At 44.1% G+C, this 17,622-nt stretch overlaps 1 protein-coding gene across 1 annotated transcript in view; it reads left to right on the top strand.

Annotated features, from left to right (window-relative positions):
- Nucleotides 1-17,622, top strand: part of SPG7 (SPG7 matrix AAA peptidase subunit, paraplegin) — a 48,316-nt gene that overhangs the window by 13,529 nt on the left and 17,165 nt on the right. The window contains exons 5-9 of the mRNA XM_037142306.2: nt 2,340-2,479; nt 3,649-3,751; nt 5,499-5,624; nt 5,980-6,142; nt 6,531-6,704. Of these exons, the coding sequence (XP_036998201.2) occupies nt 2,340-2,479; nt 3,649-3,751; nt 5,499-5,624; nt 5,980-6,142; nt 6,531-6,704 (706 nt within the window). The remainder of the gene's footprint in view (nt 1-2,339; nt 2,480-3,648; nt 3,752-5,498; nt 5,625-5,979; nt 6,143-6,530; nt 6,705-17,622) is intronic.

Below are 17,622 nucleotides of genomic sequence, written 5' to 3'. Positions count from 1 at the left end.
AAAAAAGATTATTTTTAGAGGAATGGAGAAAGGGTGAGAAACATCATTGTGTGGTTGCCTCTCACATGCCCCCCACTGGGGACCTGGCCTGCAACCCAGGCATGTGCCCTGACTGGGAATCGAACCAGTTTCCCTTTAGTTTGTAGACCTGTTCTCAATCCACTGAGCTGCACCAGCCAGGTCAGGAGCCTTGCTCTAGAAAGTCAATTTAGCTTGTCTGTGAAATTTTCCTTTGATTACTGCACAATCCCTGCAACCCAAAATATTTTCTAAAGTACTTTCCCTGTTCGTGTTACTCAGTTGGCCCTGTACTGTTCTTAAGAGCTGTTTTTATTAGTGTCTTAATCCAGGATCCACTCAAAAATTATGAATTATATCTAATTGTCATGGTTTTTTAGTCTCCTTCCCATTTTTTGCTAAAAGTTTGGATGCTTCAGGTAAAATTATACCTCTTTCTCCATGCTGGGAGACAGCTGGGTGTTCTGGTTTTGATCCACTCAGTTCGTATGGAACATGGGTTTGGTCTTTTCTGTGGTGTATTCTCTCCCTTACATCATGCTCCCATAGCATGTGTTGTATGCATTCTGGTATCTACTGTGGGCTTTTTGGTTTTTTTTAAAAGATTTCATTCATTCATTTATTCATTCATTTTAGAAAGGGGAAGGAAGAGAGAAAGAGGGAGAGAAACATCAGTGTGTGGCTGCCTCTCATGTGCTCCCTCCTGAGAACCTGGCCTGAAGCCCAAGCATGTGCCCCGACTGGGAATCGAACCAGTGACCCTTTGGTTCTCAGGCCAGCACTCAATCCACTGAGCCACACCATCCAGGCCAGTACTGTGGTTTTTGAATAGGGTTGAGATGTCAGTGGAATGTTTACCCTATCTTGAGATGCTTGGCTTTAGGTCCACTGTAGCCCAGCAAGTTTCTCTTTCAGATCAAGTCTCCAACATGGTGTTTTCAGCTGGTTATCAGTTTATAAGGGCTTGTAATTTAGTTGGGGCGATAGGATCAACACATAGTTTTCTGAATTGCAAAAGTTAAATTCCAGCACAGTTCAGAAATGAGTGGTGGTGATGGATGCTGCTTGTCTGTGAGTAGTGAGTGACCTGGCTGATTGTTGTAGGGCCTTATAGAAATGAGAGGATGATTCAGGCCCAGGTGACCAGAGAAAATTTTACAGAGGGTGTGGGCATTTGAATTGGCCTCTGGAATCATACATTGTGTTCTTGGATCTTGGCATAGAAAGAGGATCATTTCTACATTTTTTCCTTCTATGCCAATTGTGACCTCATTTACATGGCCAGACCAGTGATCTAGGCATTGGAATAGTCCAGATCAAACACTTGGGGTCTGTTAGGTTAATTTAGCAACCAAGGCCACTGGGTGTTACAGCACAGGTCATGATCACAGTTTTATGACTTGTGGGTCCTCTTGTTTGCCTTTTCACCTGGCCTGCTGTCTCCTAAAGTGAGCTTGGCTGGTTGCTCTCATGGTGACAGCTATTTTGTAAGAGGTTTTTCTGCAGCTCATAACAGCCAGGGGGAATTCTGGTTGCTCAGGGTAGATTGCAAGAGTGTTTAGAACCTGAGCTTGGAACAGTTTAACTTTGGAAAGCATGTGGAGTAGGCTGTTAGGAAAATGATGTGGGATCCATAAGACACAGTCCAGGTTGGTAGGAATAATGAGGACTACCCTACCTGTGCTCCTGCCTCTTGTGGATTGCACAAATGTTTTCTCTGTAGAGGCTTCAGACTAGCCCAGGAGTGATCAATCCCTGTGATAAGGTCAACTTACTGAGATGGGACCTGAGGACTCAATGTGGACTCCTAGACTGGCTTTGAGCTTCCTTTTCAGTGAAGCCTGTGTACCTGGGGGAGGTGCTGATTTCACTTTAGGAAACTTTCCATCTGCCCATTTTTCCTTAGTCTATTCTCTATGGGGGAAAGTTTTCTCAGAAAAAAGACACCCACTTAGTTGAATTTCAGATTCAGCCAATGGTTAAACACAACACCTGCATTTTTTGCCTTAGTAAAAAAAGCAAAAACTGGACATCCTCAGTCCAGTACTGTAGACTTGTCACTATGTCTCTGTGTTCTGCACACACAGTTGAGTGGGACAGGATGCTGAGTTTAGAATGCAATGCCTCCTCCAATTTTCTAAAATGTTTCTATTTGTGAAAATTAAAGAAAGCATATCTATTGAAAATTTGTTGTAATTGTGTTTGAGACCATTACAATTCTTTAGATGTGGAAGTAGTTTCTGAATGACATCTGTGTGTTTGAGGGATTGGCAGTCTATCCTCTTCATCACTCTCATAGTCCCTCTGCCTTCTGCCCCCAGAGACTGGCCTTGATGTACCGAATGCAGGTGGCAAACATTGACAAATTTGAAGAGAAGCTTCGAGCGGCTGAAGATGAGCTGAATATCGAAGGCAAGGACAGGATTCCAGTTTCCTATAAGCGTACAGGATTCTTTGGAAAGTATGTTGGTCAATTTTGTCGGCCCTTGAACTAGACCAAGCTTGGCTTTATAATGTAAGAAACAAACCACACACAGAAATCTGAAACTGGCTTTCCTACAGTTAACTAGACTCCTGTGTGGGAGGATAAATAATATATGAGTGAATGACATAATGCTGGGAAGTTTGGAAATGTCAACTTACTGAGATGGGACCTGGGGACTTAATGTGGACTCCTAGACTGGCTTTGAGCTTCCTTTTCAACAAATTCCTGTTGGAATTTGTAGGTGCTTACTCCAGTTGTCTGGTTGCATTTATGAATTTAGCACATTGTGGGGTAGCTGTCTTCTACAGATAGGAAAATGGAATAGGAAGGGGAGAAGCACCAATGTCCAGCAGGAATTCTTGGTTCCATGTTTCAGAAAGAATTAGAGATTGTGGGCTGTGGACCTGCAGACTCCTTAGTAGGAACAGATTAGTCGACACAGTCAGGGGCTCTAATTGCATGCTGGGACCAACAGTGGCTAAAAGCTTGGTAGAGAGATTTATTGTTGACTTGTGGACATGCTTTGTAATTCTGATAAGACTCAGTGACTGGCAAGCACATCTATGAAATGATGAGTCTCTAAATTCTACAGTCCACTGGCTCCTGAAGGCTCAGGGTTCTGAGGCTGCATCTCTAGTTTATTGTAGGAATAACAGGGTATTATAGGGCAGATGGATGGCTTACGTTTTCATGTGGAGGGCTGGCATGCCAGGGTGTACTTTTTATTCTAGGTTTATTCTGCCTTACTAACCAAAATTAATGGCCTCTTTTTGTGAAAACACAATTTATTGAATGTGAAAACCCACTGTCTTTGGTTCTTTAATTATCACAATGCTCTATATAACATGGTATGTGTGTAGTATCAGCTATTCTGGCTTCATGCCAAGATTACATTCTGCATCTCCAACATTTCCCCATTTCACCGGTAGTTTGGGCAAACTTTATGAAAGAGGGTAATTGGTGAGAACTGAACAAGGAGACCGTTTTCACAACCATTTGTTCTACAAGTCACTCTCAGAGGGAGGGGTAGCTCTTCTCATCTTTGAAATGTCCCTGTGGTCCCTGTCCCTGCCTTGGTAAGGTGTAACTGTCAGCTACCTGGTGGCCACTTCTGAGCCTATAACTGCATCTCTTTTTCTCACTAGTGCCCTTTATGCCTTGGGGATGACAGCGGTAGGCTTGGCCATCCTGTGGTATGTTTTTCGTTTGGCTGGAATGACTGGACGGGAAGGAGGATTCAGTGCTTTTGTAAGTTGTACAAATCACATCTCACTGAACTAGCAGTCTTAGGATTTGTGTGTATGTTCCTGCCAAATGCTTTTCCCATAAACAACAGAGTAAGTGTATGGTGAAAATTAACCTGTTGAAGAGGCCAGCCTGGAGCCATAATTTGGCAGCTCATCTTTCCTTCTGCTTAGCTGATGGAGGGTGCACAGTAACCAGCTCTTACTGAGGCCCCTTTTTCTTGACTTGTGGGGTGGCTGAGCCAAGGGCATTTATGGGGCAGTATTTTTTGCAGTTTACATCATTAGCTGGGCATGGCTGTTTTTGGTTTCCCTACTAGTTACACTGAGAAATTTTAAAGTTTGTTTTTAAAAGAACATCCACAATGTACTTTAAATACTCTATTTTTGTGGCATTCATCATCACATGTACTTCTCCTTCCCATTAGGTTGTATGTGGCCAATTAGCTGCGTCAACAGAGGGGCCAGGGAGGTGGAGCCACATCTGTAGAGGGCATCTCCTGCTTTCTCCCTAGGCAGCATGGTGTCCCAGTTTGATACTTCTTAAATATTTTTGGCTGTTTATTTTGATGGTTGGATTTAAATAACACTCTGATGAATTCCATGCGTATGTTTCTTTTGAGAGCTTGTCTTAATTATTTGCCTAGTGAGTCTTCCTAAAAGTAGATTGGTTGAAGTTTATATACCTCACTAAGACCTTTAGCTCTCCTGCTTGATTGCTATCCAGAAATTTACCAATTAATATTTCTACCAAGACTCCCCAGGATTGTTACCGTATTAATTTTTAATATTTTCATATGAGAGAAATTTTAAAATATTTATTTATTTACTTTTAGACAGAGGGAGAGGGAGAGAAACAAAAATGCGTGGTTGCCTCTCACATGCCCCCACAGGGGACCTGCCCTATAACCCAAGCGTGTGCCCTAGACTGGGAATCAAACCAGTAATCCTTTGGCTTGCAGGCTGGTGCTCAATCCACTGAGCCACACCAGCTAAGGCAACTACACTATTTTTGTAAAATGTTTTTATTGAATTTATTGGGGCAACATTGGTTAATACAGGGTTCACACATACAATTCTATACTATATCATCTGTATTTAATTACTTTTACTTGTTATTTTAAATATTTTATTTATTTATTTTCAGAGAGAGGAGAAGGGAGGGAGACAGAGAGGGAGAGAAACATTGATGTCTGAGAGAAACATCAGTAGGTTGCCTCTTGCTCACCCCCAGCTGGGGACATGGTCCATAACCCAGGCATGTGTCCTGACAGGGAATTGAACAGGCAACCTTTCAGTTTGCAGGCCCGTGCTCAGTACACTGAGCCATATCAATCAAGGCTATATTTAATTATTTTTATAATCAGAAAAATAAATTACACAGTAGTGGGAAAAATCTTACAGAAATATAAGATGTTTTATGCAAAAGACATTGTTAGATTACCTAGTTTGTGTGGGGGAGTTTTTAGTTTTATTTTTTAAGGCAAATTGTTAGATGCTAGATAGCTTTCTTACTGTTGATTATGTAAAATAAACACTTCTCCTTGTATGTCTGAAATGTGCCCTTAACTGCCATCTGCATGAGTGGAGAGACTTGGACTTAGTCCCTCTGGTTGGTGGGAGGAGGGTCCATGAGATTCTTCAGCAGAGGGGAGGTTGTGATAAAGGGGCGGGGCAGGTGGGACCAGCACTGAGGCTCCCATCTAGCTCTGGGAGTGCACAGCACCCTGCCTTTTGTTCTTTCTGCCCAGAATCAGCTCAAAATGGCTCGTTTCACGATTGTGGATGGCAAGATGGGGAAGGGAGTTAGCTTCAAAGATGTGGCAGGAATGCATGAAGCCAAACTGGAGGTCAAAGAGTTTGTGGATTATCTGAAAGTAAGTAAGCACATGTGCTGAGCAGAGATGGGTGTGAATGCTCTCCCAGAGGGGAGAACTACATTGACCATATGTGGTAAAGCTCTCTGTGCTGAGGTGGGGACACACATGTACTACATGTGCTGTTGCCTATTAAACGGGAAGTGTGGCCTAGCATACAGTTGTTGACCAGCAGGAGGGCTGAGAGCTGATCACTGACCATACTGAGAACCTCTGGGACACTGGTTTTCCCCAGAACCATGTGTACCACAGCTGATTCATGTCAGCACATGAATTGACTTTTAGAGGGTTCATTTCTTGAAAATTCTGTTTGAAAAACCTGTGGTTACTGTCATATTTTCTGCTACTTTTCCAGAGCCCAGAGCGCTTTCTTCAGCTTGGTGCCAAAGTTCCAAAGGGTGCACTTTTGCTTGGGCCTCCAGGGTGTGGGAAGACACTGCTGGCCAAGGCTGTGGCGACAGAGGCCCAGGTGCCCTTCTTGGCGATGGCTGGCCCAGAATTCGTGGAGGTTATTGGAGGTAAGCATTGCCTGTGGGGCTGCAAACAGGCTCTCTTGACCGTTTGTCCAGGATAGTTCTCCTTTCATGTATACTCCCTCAGGTGGCTAAATTAATGAGGAAATAGGGGGAATAAAGAAGGAAAAACAAAACCTGTATTATGGGGAACATTGGGTTTACGTAGAGAATTGTGTGATGATGTTCTTTGAAGCTGCTTCTTTGGGTGGTCCTGGGAGGCCTTAGGAGGGTGAGCGTCCTCTGATCTCCACTGTGACAGGACCTAGTTTTGTTTGCATGAGTGGATGCTTGCTGAAATTTCTTCATCCTTACTGTTCAGCTCTGGACTTTAGCCCAAGAGTAGAGTTCATCTCCCATGACCTATCTGCTTCCTGGTCCTGTGTCTCCTTAGGCCTCGGCGCTGCCCGGGTGCGGAGCCTCTTCAAGGAGGCCCGGGCCCGGGCCCCCTGCATTGTCTATATTGATGAGATTGACGCTGTGGGCAAGAAGCGCTCCACCACCATGTCTGGCTTTTCCAACACGGAGGAGGAGCAGACTCTCAACCAGCTTCTGGTGGAAATGGATGGTGAGCACCCTCCCTGGCTGCTTCTGCATGGGGAGAAGTGTTTTTAACTCTTTCTAAACAGTCCTTTTCTTTTCTTTTTTTAATAATTTTTTTCTTTTTTTTTTTTAAGATTTTATTTATTTATTTTTAGAGAGGAAGGGAAGGAGAGAAGGAGAGAAATATCAGTGTATGGTTGCCTCTCATGAGTCTCCTGTTGGAAACTGGCCTGCAACCCAGGCATGTGCCCTGACTGGGAATCGAACTGCAATCGTGTGGTTTCGCAGGCCCATGCTCAATCCACTGAGCTACACCAGCCAGGGCCAAAACAGTCCTTTTCTAGTTGGATTGCATTGCTCATGTTTGTTGTTTCAGAACCTTACACTAATGCTCATCAGCATTTTATTTTCTTCAGTCTCTGGGCTGTACCTTTTCTCCACCTTACCATTTGCCATAGGTGAGGGTTATAATCAGCACACAGAGAATCATTGTTTAGTGATAATAACTAGAAACAAGGTTGGTTTAAGAATTGTTCTTCATTTTGCTGCACTCAAGAAACATAGCTTTTAATGTAAAAAGTCAAGGGAATAGTAGAGAAGAAAAAGAAAAACTCCTAGGAATACAAGTGGCAAGTTAGGCCATGAAGAAATTTCTCAGTTTTGAATGATCTCAGTTGATTGTGCTGTTTTGTGTGTCTCTATATGCTTTCTTGGTTGAAGGGTGACCCAGATGGAGGGTGGAGTAGGACATTCATGGAAACCGATGTGCCTGTTGCAGTGAGGGAGGGTTCTGGGTTTGCCACCCTTGAAAATGACCTCTGGACTGGCTTCTGCACAATCCATCCCTCCCTCCCTCCTTCCCTCCCTCCCTCCCTTCCTTCCTTTTACCCAGTAAAGGTGACATGGAATTGTTTTCTTTTGAACTACTTTGGTAAGATCCTCTTTTGTGTTTGTATGTGTAGATATGGGATGTTTATTTTTATTGTGATGAAATATATGTAATATAAAATTTACCATTTTAACCATTTTCGGTGTACAGTTTAGTGGCATTAAGTACATTCTTTTTGTTGGCAGCCACCACCACCATCCATCTGTAGAACTTTCTCATCCTAACTGAAACTCTATCCCCACAAAATACTAACTCTCCATTCCCTACCCCAGTCCCTGGTGCCCACCCTTCTACTTTCTGTCTATAAATTTGACTACTCTAGGGACTTCATATAAATGGAATCATAATATTTATCCTGTTGTGTATGGCTTATTTCACTGAGCATTTTGTCCTCAAGGTTCATTCATGTTGTTGAATGTGTCAGAATTTTCTTCCTTTTTAAGGCTGAATAATACTTCATTGAACAGATAGATTACGTTTTGTTTATCCATTCATCTGTTGATGGATACTTCTGGCTATTGTGAATGATGCTGCTGTGAACATTGGCATACACATACCTCTTCATGTCCCAACTGTGTAAGATCCATTTTTAGCTTTTCTTTTAATCACAAATCTATTTGTATTTTAGCTGTTGTAGATGAGGGAGACACTTTTTTCTCAATGTATTTTTGGTTCTAAAAGAACCATTTAGGCATAGGTGGAAATACTGTGCCTCCTCACACAACCAAAATTAAGGACAACAAAGATTTAGAAACAAAAACACAACCAGAACAGAAAGAAAATTGAAGTGTACGGAAGTCCGACAACCACTCATCCAGATTGGTAAGAGGAGTGGAGTCGGTGGCCGAGGAGAGGGGTCTCAGCAGGAAAAGGCTGTGGTTGGCAGACCTGGGCGTGGAGAGGAAACAAGCAGACCCAGTGAGATGCGCAAGGTGGTTGGCTGACTGCAGTCACACATTCGAACGCTGATAAACCAGGCAAAAATGGGCATCGAGACATACTGCACAACCCAGGGCCCTAGGGTTGGGAAGTAAAGCGTAAAAGCACTGATTGAAAAGGTGCTGGGAAAGACTCCCAGCCTCACAGGAGAATTAGTTTGAGAGACCCACAGGGTCCTAGAACATACACAAGCCCACTCACCCGGGAACCAACACCAGAAGGACCCAGTTTGCTTGTGGAAAGCGACAGAGGGGACCAAAATCTGAGAGCGGAGCAAGTGCCATTGTTCCCTCTCTGACCCCACCCCCACATACGATGTCACAACCCAGGTACTGGGTTTCCCTACCCTGGTGAACACTTAAGTCTTCGCCCCCATACATAACAGGTGCGACCTGAGCCCCCCAAAATGGCCTAAACGGAAGAACAGATCAAAGCCCCAGAGCCAATAGTTCAAAGCAACCAAGAGATAGCCAGTCTATCAGATGCACAGTTCAAAACACTGGTGATCAGGATGCTCACAAAACTGGTTGATTTTGGTTGCAAATTAGATGAACAGATGAAGGCTACATTAAGTGAAATGAAGGAAAATGCACAGGGGACCAATAGTGATGGGAAGAAAATTGGGACGCAAATCAATGGAGTAGAAAAGGAAGAAAGAAACAACCAAACAGGAAAGAATGAAGAAACAAGAATTTTAAAAAATGAGGAGAGGCTTAGGAACCTCCAGGACATCTTGAAACGTTCCAACATCCAAATTATAAGGGTACCAGAAGGGGAAGAGGAAGAGCAACAAGTGGAAAATTTATTTGAACAAATAATAAAGGAGAACTTCCCCAATCTGGCAAAGGAAATAGACTTCCAGGAAGTCCAGGAAACTGAGAGTTCCAGAGAAGTTGGACCCATGGAGGAACACATCAAGGCACATCATAATTACATTAGCCAAGATAAAAATGAAGGAGAGAATCCTAGAAGCAGCAAGAGATAAAGAGACAGTAACCTGCAAAGGAGTTCCCATCACACTGTCAGCTGATTTTTCAAAAGACAATTTACAGGCAAGAAGGGGCTGGAAAGAAGTATTCCAAGTCATGAAAGGCAAGGACCTACATCCAAGATTGCTGTATCCTGCAAAGCTTTTATTTAGAATGGAAGGGCAGATAAACTGCTTCTCAGATAAAGTCAAGTTGAAGAAGTTCATTATCACCAAACCCTTATTTTATGCAATGTTAAAGGGACTTATCTAAGAAAAAGGAAAAATATGAACAGTGAAAGGACAGCAAACTCACAGTTATTAACAGCCACACCTAAAACAAAAACAAACTAAGTGGACAGTTAAAACAGGAGTGGAGCCACAGAAATGAAGATCACATGGAGGGTTTGCTTCAGGGGAGTGGGAGGAGGAGAAGGGGGGAGAAGGTACAGAGAATAACTAGCATAGACGATGGGGATAAAATAGAGAGGGCAAGAGTAGTGTGGGAAATGTAGAAGTTAAAGAACTTATGAGACTTCCGCCAAGATGGAGACATAGGTGGATGTGCCGTGCCTTCTCACACAACCAAGTTAGAGACAACTAAATATTAGCAACAGAAAACACAGCCAGAACACAGAAAATTGAACTTTTCGGAAGTCTGTTAACAACAAATTCTTCAGCCTGACCGGTAAGGGGCGAAACCAGCAGCTCGTGGAGCGGGGTTGCACAGGAAAACTCCGTCAGACAGACTCAGGCGAGTGGAATCCAGGCGCAGGGTTGGACCTAGTGAGCGACCGAGTGAGCGAGCGACCGCGGGGGAAACAGTGAGAGAGCAGGGCTGCGGGTTGACTGTGGTCGCACATTTGTGCGTGGGTAGACAAGCGAGGTAGTGGGCGATTGGACCGGAACCCAGCGGGTCCCCACAGCAAGCGGCAGGGAGGGCGCCACCATTTCCCTGCTCTGACCCCACCTCCACACACAGCATCATAACGCAGCGACTCTGAGCGGCCCGGCCCAGGGGAACCACCTAAGGCTCTGCTCCTCACCCAGCGGCGCGAAACACCAGAGGGTGCCGCCATTTCCCCGCTCTGAGCATGCCCCCACATACAGCGTCACAACCCAGTGACCTGGAAGTCCAAGGCCCCAATCCTCGTACTTAACTGGCGCAAACAAACGAAAAATGGCTCAAGAAGATCTCAAAGCCCCAGAGCCTATAAATCTAAGCGATGAAGAAATAGCAAAACTCTCAGACGCACAGTTTAAAACACTGGTGATCAGGATCCTCACAGAACTGGTTGATTATACCCACAAATTAGACAAATATATGAAGGTGAAACTAATTGAAATGAATGGAATTGCACAGGACACCAATAGCAATGAAAAGGAAACTGGGACTCAAATCAATGGAGTGGACCAGAAGAAAGCAAATAATGTCCAAACAGAAAAGAGTGAAGAAGCAAGAATTCAAAGAAATGAGGAGAGTCTTAGGAACCTCCAGGACATCTTGAAATGTTCCAACATCCGAATTATAGGGGTACCAGAAGGGGGAAAGGCACAGCCACCAGTGGAAAACTTATTTGAACAAATAATAAAGGAGAATTTCCCCAATCTGGCAAAGGAAATAGACTGCCAGGAAATCCTGGAAGCTCAGAGAGTCCCAAAGAAGTTGGACCCAAGAAGGAACACACCAAGGCACATCATAATTACATTAGCCAAAATTAAAATGAAGGAGAGAATCCTAGAAGCAGCAAGAGCTAAGGGGACAGTCACCTACAAAGGAGTTCCCATCAGACTGTCAGCGGATTTCTCAAAAGAGACCTTACAGGCAAGAAGGGGCTGGAAAGAGGTATTCCAAATCATGAAATCCAAAGACCTACAACCAAGATTGCTCTATCCAGCAAAACTTTCATTTAGAATGGAAGGACAGATAAAGTGCTTCTCAGATAAGATCAAATTCAGGGAGTTCATCATCACCAAGCCCTTATTATATGAAATGTTAAAGGGACTTATCTAAGAAAAAGAAGTTGAAGAAACATGAACAGTGAAAGGACAACAAACTCACAGTTATTAACCACACCTAAAACAAAAGCAAACTAAGAGGACAGCTAGATCAGGAGTGGAAACAGAAATGAAGATCTCAAGGAGGGTTAGCAACAGGGGAGTGGGAGGAGGAGAAGGGGGAAGAAGGTACAGAAAATAAGTGGCATAGACAGCAGATAGAAAATATATGGGGGGCAAGAATAGTATGGGAAATATAGAATCTAAAGGACTTGAGACACATGGTCATAAACTAAAGGGGGGGTAATGGTGGGGACGGGGGATGGGGTGGAGGGGAATGAAGGGGGGGAATAGAACAACTGTAACAGCATAATCAATAAAAAAATTTAAAAGAAAAGAACTTATGACACATGGACATGAACTAAAGGGGGGAAATGTGGGTAGGAGGGGAATGAAACGGGGGGAATGGGACTGTATTGATTATGCCAACTATAATGGCATAATCAATAAAATATGTTATTTAAAAAAAGAACCCTTTGTTTGTGTATTTATTTTTTCTTTTAAAGTGTTCTTGGACCCTGGCTGATACAGCTCACTAGATTGAAAGCTGGCCTATGAACTGAAAGGTTGCCAGTTTGATTCCCAGTCAGGGTATATGCCTGGTTGGTGGGCCAGCTCCCCAGTTAGGGGAGTGTGAGAAGCAACCGATCAATGTATCTTTTGCATATGGATGTTTTTCTCCCTCTCTTTCTCCCCTCCCCCGTCTCTAAAAATAAATAAATAAAATCTTTTAAAAAATAAAGTGTTCTTGATTTTATGTGACTAAGGGTGAAACTTTTTTAACCTATCATTTTGAAATAATTCCAGACTTAAAAAAGTGTTGCAGAAGCAGTCAGAATCCCTTTATACCTTCCCCGCAAGCTTTTGAAGGCTGACATGGCTGTGACCAGGATGTAGGGTGTCTATGAAGGTTGCCTCTTCAGCCACAGCTGTGCCTTTTCTGGTCTAGGATCCAGTGCAGCCAACATGACACATTTGGTGGTGGTTTCTCTTTTGTCTCTTCCAGCCTGGGACTGATTCTGTATCTTTGTTTTTGTGAGTATGATGCTTTTCTAGTCTAGTTCCTTTAAAGGGCATCCCCACTGTGATGCTGTGCTGTGTTCTCGGAGTTAGGTGTGCTTGGGCATTTTTGTCAGGGAAAACATAGCAATCTTGGTTTCTGTCACACACATGGCATTGCTACACCTTGCCCCTGGTCCTGAGATTCTGACTGAGATGGCCTAGGGCAGGCATGGTGGGGCCTGTCTTGAGCAGGTCAGATGAACTGATACATATGGAAGCATTTTGTAAGCTCTGTGAGCTCTTCAGTTTTAAAATTAAAGTATAATTTCTAACAAAGTGAAGGAAAGGACTGTGTTGTTACACTGTAAGAACAGTTTCCCCTGGAGCTGTCTTGCAGACCTGCTGCATCCCCCCTCTGTCTTTCATCCAGTCATAGCTCAGGGACTATTTATGGCATAAACAGTCAAGATCTGAGGAGCTGTCTTCCACAAGAACAGCAAGTTTTCTTGAGAAGGAATTTTCCAAATATATCAGTGTCTTTAGAGATGTAAACAGAGTGAGTTGTCAAGAGACACACTCTCGGAGATGGGGGCCCTTTGAGAGCACTTTTCAGGCCAGAGTCCTGGGACTCCTACCCTGGAGACATATGTGCCAGACCCACTCTAGTTTTTCCTCCACCCAGTGCCTGGCTGTGGCAGTTGAGATCTGCTTGTCAAGTGAGGCACTATTTTATAATTTAAAAAGCTAACTGCTGCCCTGGCCAGGTAGCTCAGGTGGTTAGAGCATCATTGTCCCAATACACTGAGTTTGTGAATATGATCCCTGGTCAGGGCACATACAGGAATCAACCAATGAATACATAGATAAGTGGGACAACAGATGGATGTGTCTCTCTTCCTTCTCTCTCCCTTTCTCTAAAATCAACCAGTAAAACAATTAAAAAATTACCCTCTAGGTCTCCAACTTTTTTATTACTAATTTTTTAATATTATATTACTTAACAGTATAATAAATTACTTTTTATGGTTAGCACATGTGTGAAAATTATGACGGTGGTCATTTAGATCACATTTGCAGGACTTTCATTTTTTACCCTTCCCTTTTTTCCTTCAGAGTAGTCCTTGCGTATCAATTAATGTTTGGTGGTTTCATCTAGCAACTCTTTTGCTTCATTTATTGTTGACTGACTGACTGATTTTTATCTTCACCTGAGGACATTTTTTTCATTGCTTTTTAGAGAAAGAGGAAAGGAGAGAGAGAAACATTGATGTGAGCGAGACACATTGATTAGTTGCCTCCTATGTGCACCTGGACTGGGGCATCCAGATTGGGGATCACAAGCATCCACACCCAGTTAGGGATTGAACCTGCAACCTTCTGGTTTTAGGACAACACTCCAACCAACCGAGCCACAGTGGCCAGTACGCTTTATTTGTTTTGGTTGCTGAGTACGGAGATCCACCTTTATCTGGGTGACTCAATCATGATTTTCCTGTGAGCCGTTCTAATATTGACCTTGTGAACAGATGAGCTTGCCCCCGAAAATCAGACTAGCTTCTCACCTACTTGTTTTCTGTTCAAATCCTGTCTTATAGTAGGAAAGGCTAGAAGTTGAAGTCTTTGCAATTTCTGTGATTACTTATTCTAGGGGTCTCCAGATCTGAAATACATAGTGAACTGCAGATGCAAAAGCTGCAACACACAGTCCTTCAGCTCTCAAGTTCTTGCTGGTCCCTAGCTGATTTCCACATGTTGCTGTTTGGTCAAGGGTGGTAGGTACTCAGTACAGTGCAGGCTCCTCGCAACAGGAACAGCAATGGCAGTGCAGCCAAGGGAGACATGGTGTGCTTCACTGCTGCCAGTGAGAGGGCTTCTGGCTTTTTGTTTTGTTTTAAATTTTTATTTATTGATTTTAGAGAGAGAGACCTTGAGTTGTTGTTCCACTTACTGATGCAATCATTGGTTGATTCTTGTTTGTGCCTTGTCCGAGGATCAAATGCACAACCTTGGCGTTCAGGGTGTTGCTCAGACCAGCTGAGCTACCTGGCCAGGCCCCCAGTGGGCCTCCAACTTTAAAAAAAAAAATGTTTTTTAAATTTATTTTTAGAGAAGGGACAGGAAGGAGAAAGAGTGGGAGAGAAACATCAATGTGTGGTTGCCTCTGGCCTGCAACTCAGGCATGTGCCCTGACTGGGAATCGAACCAGAGATCCTTTCCTTCAGAGGCTCGTGCTCAATCTGCTGAGCTACACCAGCCAGGGCTCAGTCTCCAACTTTTAAGAAACCACATGGAATTGCTTTTCTTTTAAATAGCTTTCCATGATCTCTTAATGGTGTTTCACCTTCAGTGTGGCTTTGATGATTGCTTCCAGAGGTAGTTTTTGAGTCCTAAAGTGATCTAAAAGACCCCTCAAGTCATGGCATTGATGGGTCAGGTGGGCAGATGGCAGAGGTTGGCCGGAGCCTCAGGCCTGCTGTCAGCCATGACAGACCATTCTGGGACCCAGCACTGTGCATGTGATGGCTCTGTCATCAGAAGTGCCAGATTTTAATGATAGCTTCTGGTTGCCTCTTTAAAAGAATGAGTAATCTTTGTGAAACCAAGTTGACAAAGGGGAGAAGTTATTTGAAAGTTGTCAGATATTAGTGGACAGTCCAAACCTGATATGTCATCAAGTCCCACTGCTCTGCCTGATGCAGTGATGGCCACCTTTGTCCTTCAGCTCCCACAGGTGGCCATCCAAGCCTTGGACCTGAGGCGTGCTCTTGGACTGTGGAAGGATGCTGTGGGGTTCATACCAGTCCTCTGTTCTCTGAGCCATGATTTTCTGATGTTATAGTGAGGTTAAAGTTCATGACCTTATCTGTGGCTCTGTGCCCTTCTGAGTGTGACAGAGCATCATTCCTGGTGGTTACGGAGGGATCCCCAGTGGCTTTCACTGACTGAGCACTCAGGACCATGGGAAACACTGCACGTCTGTCTCTTTCTGCTTATACTGCTTTTCACACTGAAGACAGAGACCACCTTTTTGGGCAGGCTTGAGCCCACAGGAAGCATTTACCAGATGTCATCTTCTTCTTAGCTGAACCTCTCTCTGCTGCCATAAAAAGAGCCACTTCTGCCCCAGGATTTGCTCATGCCCGGAATCCCTGACTGAAGGCTTCTTGTTGGGCCAGGCCAGTAGCAAATAAGTCTCTGTGTGCACAAGACACAGCTGAGCCTTTTTAGCCCTTCAGCTGTGTCTGAAGAGTCTTTGTTACTCCTTGGGGAAGAGCAGTTTCTATTCATGGAAGTACAGAGCGCAGAGCAGATGCTGTGCCAGTCGTGGGAAAAGCTTGCTGAGGAAGAGAAGTCCCCACCTCATGGGTCAGGCAGAGTAGGCCTTGCAGGACCGGCAGACCATGTGTGAAGGGCACCTGCCTCTAAGAACACTGTGCCCAGCTGAGCGAACTACAGACAGTCACCTTTTTACAGTTCGATTGGCAAAAAGAAGGCTTTGCAGTGCGTGTCCTCTGCGATGGATGTGTTTGTCTGACCCTCTGTGTTAGAAAGTGTGGGAGAACATAGACTCTGATTGTGCCCGAAGCCATTAGAAGACCCCTGCTACCATGCACATGGCCTTTTCCATTTTAATCTAGAATCCATTTCACAGTAATATTTGTATAAGGTGTGACATTTTGGTCATAGTTCATTTTTCTGCCCATGGGCATCCAGTTGATCCAGCATTTCTTGTTTAAAACACTGTGCTTCCTCCACTGAATTGCTTTTGCATCTTTGTCAGTGCTCAGCTGGCATGTTTAGGAGTGTCTGTTCCTAGGCTCCCTGGTCTGCTTGTTGGCCTCTGAGTCTGTACCCACACCGTGCAGCCTTCCTCACTGAGCGGCCCAGCAGGACTTAACAGAAGTGGAGGGGTCCTTCCACTTGCTCTCGGCCAGCAGTGTTGAAGCACTTCTTTCTTTGCCTATCCCTGTAACTTTTAGAATAAGTCTCTTTATATGTACCAAGTAATCCTGCTGAGATTTTGATAGGAGTGCTCACCTAATAGGATAGCTAGTGTAAAAACTTATGGGAACAAGTTTGTGCCGCTGAGGATGTGGAGGAATTGAATCTCCTGCCCTGCGGGTAGGAATGTGAAATAGGTAGTCTCCCTGAGAAACAGTCTGCCAGTTTCTGAAAAAATTAAATATATGCTTACCATATGACATGCTCCTGGGTGCTCATCCTCGACAGATGTTTACACAAAACACCTGTGCAGCAATTTTTATTTATGTGTAGTAGCTGAAAACTAGGAACAATCCAGATGTCCCTCAGTGGGTGCATAAATAAACTCTGGTATATCTTCATCATGGTTTCCATGCAGCAATGAAAAGAAACTAACTGTCCTTATACGAAACTACTGAGATGGATCTCAAATGAATTATGCTGAATGAAAAAAGCCAACCTTTGAAAGTTACATATTGTATGACTCAGTTTATGAGAGACTTTAAAAATGACAGAATCCTGGAGGTGGAGAACAGATTAGTGGTTACTAGGGGTAGGAAAGGTGGGAGGGGCAGGCCAAGATGGAGGCGTAGGTGGAAACATTGTGCCTCCTTGCACAGCCACAGCCGAGTTTAAAGACAACAAAGATTTAGTAACAAAAATGCAACCAAAACAGACAGAATATTTAACTATATGAAAGTTCAACAACAATGAACCCTTCAGCCAGACTGATAAACCAGGCGAAAGAGTGAGCAATGAGATAGACCGTGCAAACCAGGTCCCCAGCACTGGGAATTAAAGCCTAAAAGCACCGATTGGAAAAACTTTCGGGGGATGAGGTGCCAGGGGAGGCTCCCAGGCTCACAGAGATTTTGTTGGAGAGACCCACAGGGTCCTGTAGGGTGCACAAGCCCACACATCCAGGAACCAGCGCCAGAAGGGCCCAATTTGCTTGTGGGAAGCAGCAGAGAGGGCCAAAATCCAAGAGAGACCAGAACAAACACCATTGCCCCTCTGACCCCACCCCCACATACAACGTCACAACCCAGCTACTGGGTTGCCCCGACCTGGTGAACACCTAAGGCTCCACCCCTCATACATAACAGG

This window comes from Artibeus jamaicensis, unplaced genomic scaffold, assembly GCF_021234435.1.
Source record: "Artibeus jamaicensis isolate MK-2021 breed Jamaican fruit bat unplaced genomic scaffold, CSHL_Jam_final contig_464, whole genome shotgun sequence".
Lineage (NCBI taxonomy): Eukaryota > Metazoa > Chordata > Mammalia > Chiroptera > Phyllostomidae > Artibeus > Artibeus jamaicensis.
Note: the sequence above shows the minus strand (reverse complement) of the source record. Positions and strands in the feature narration are given on the sequence as shown.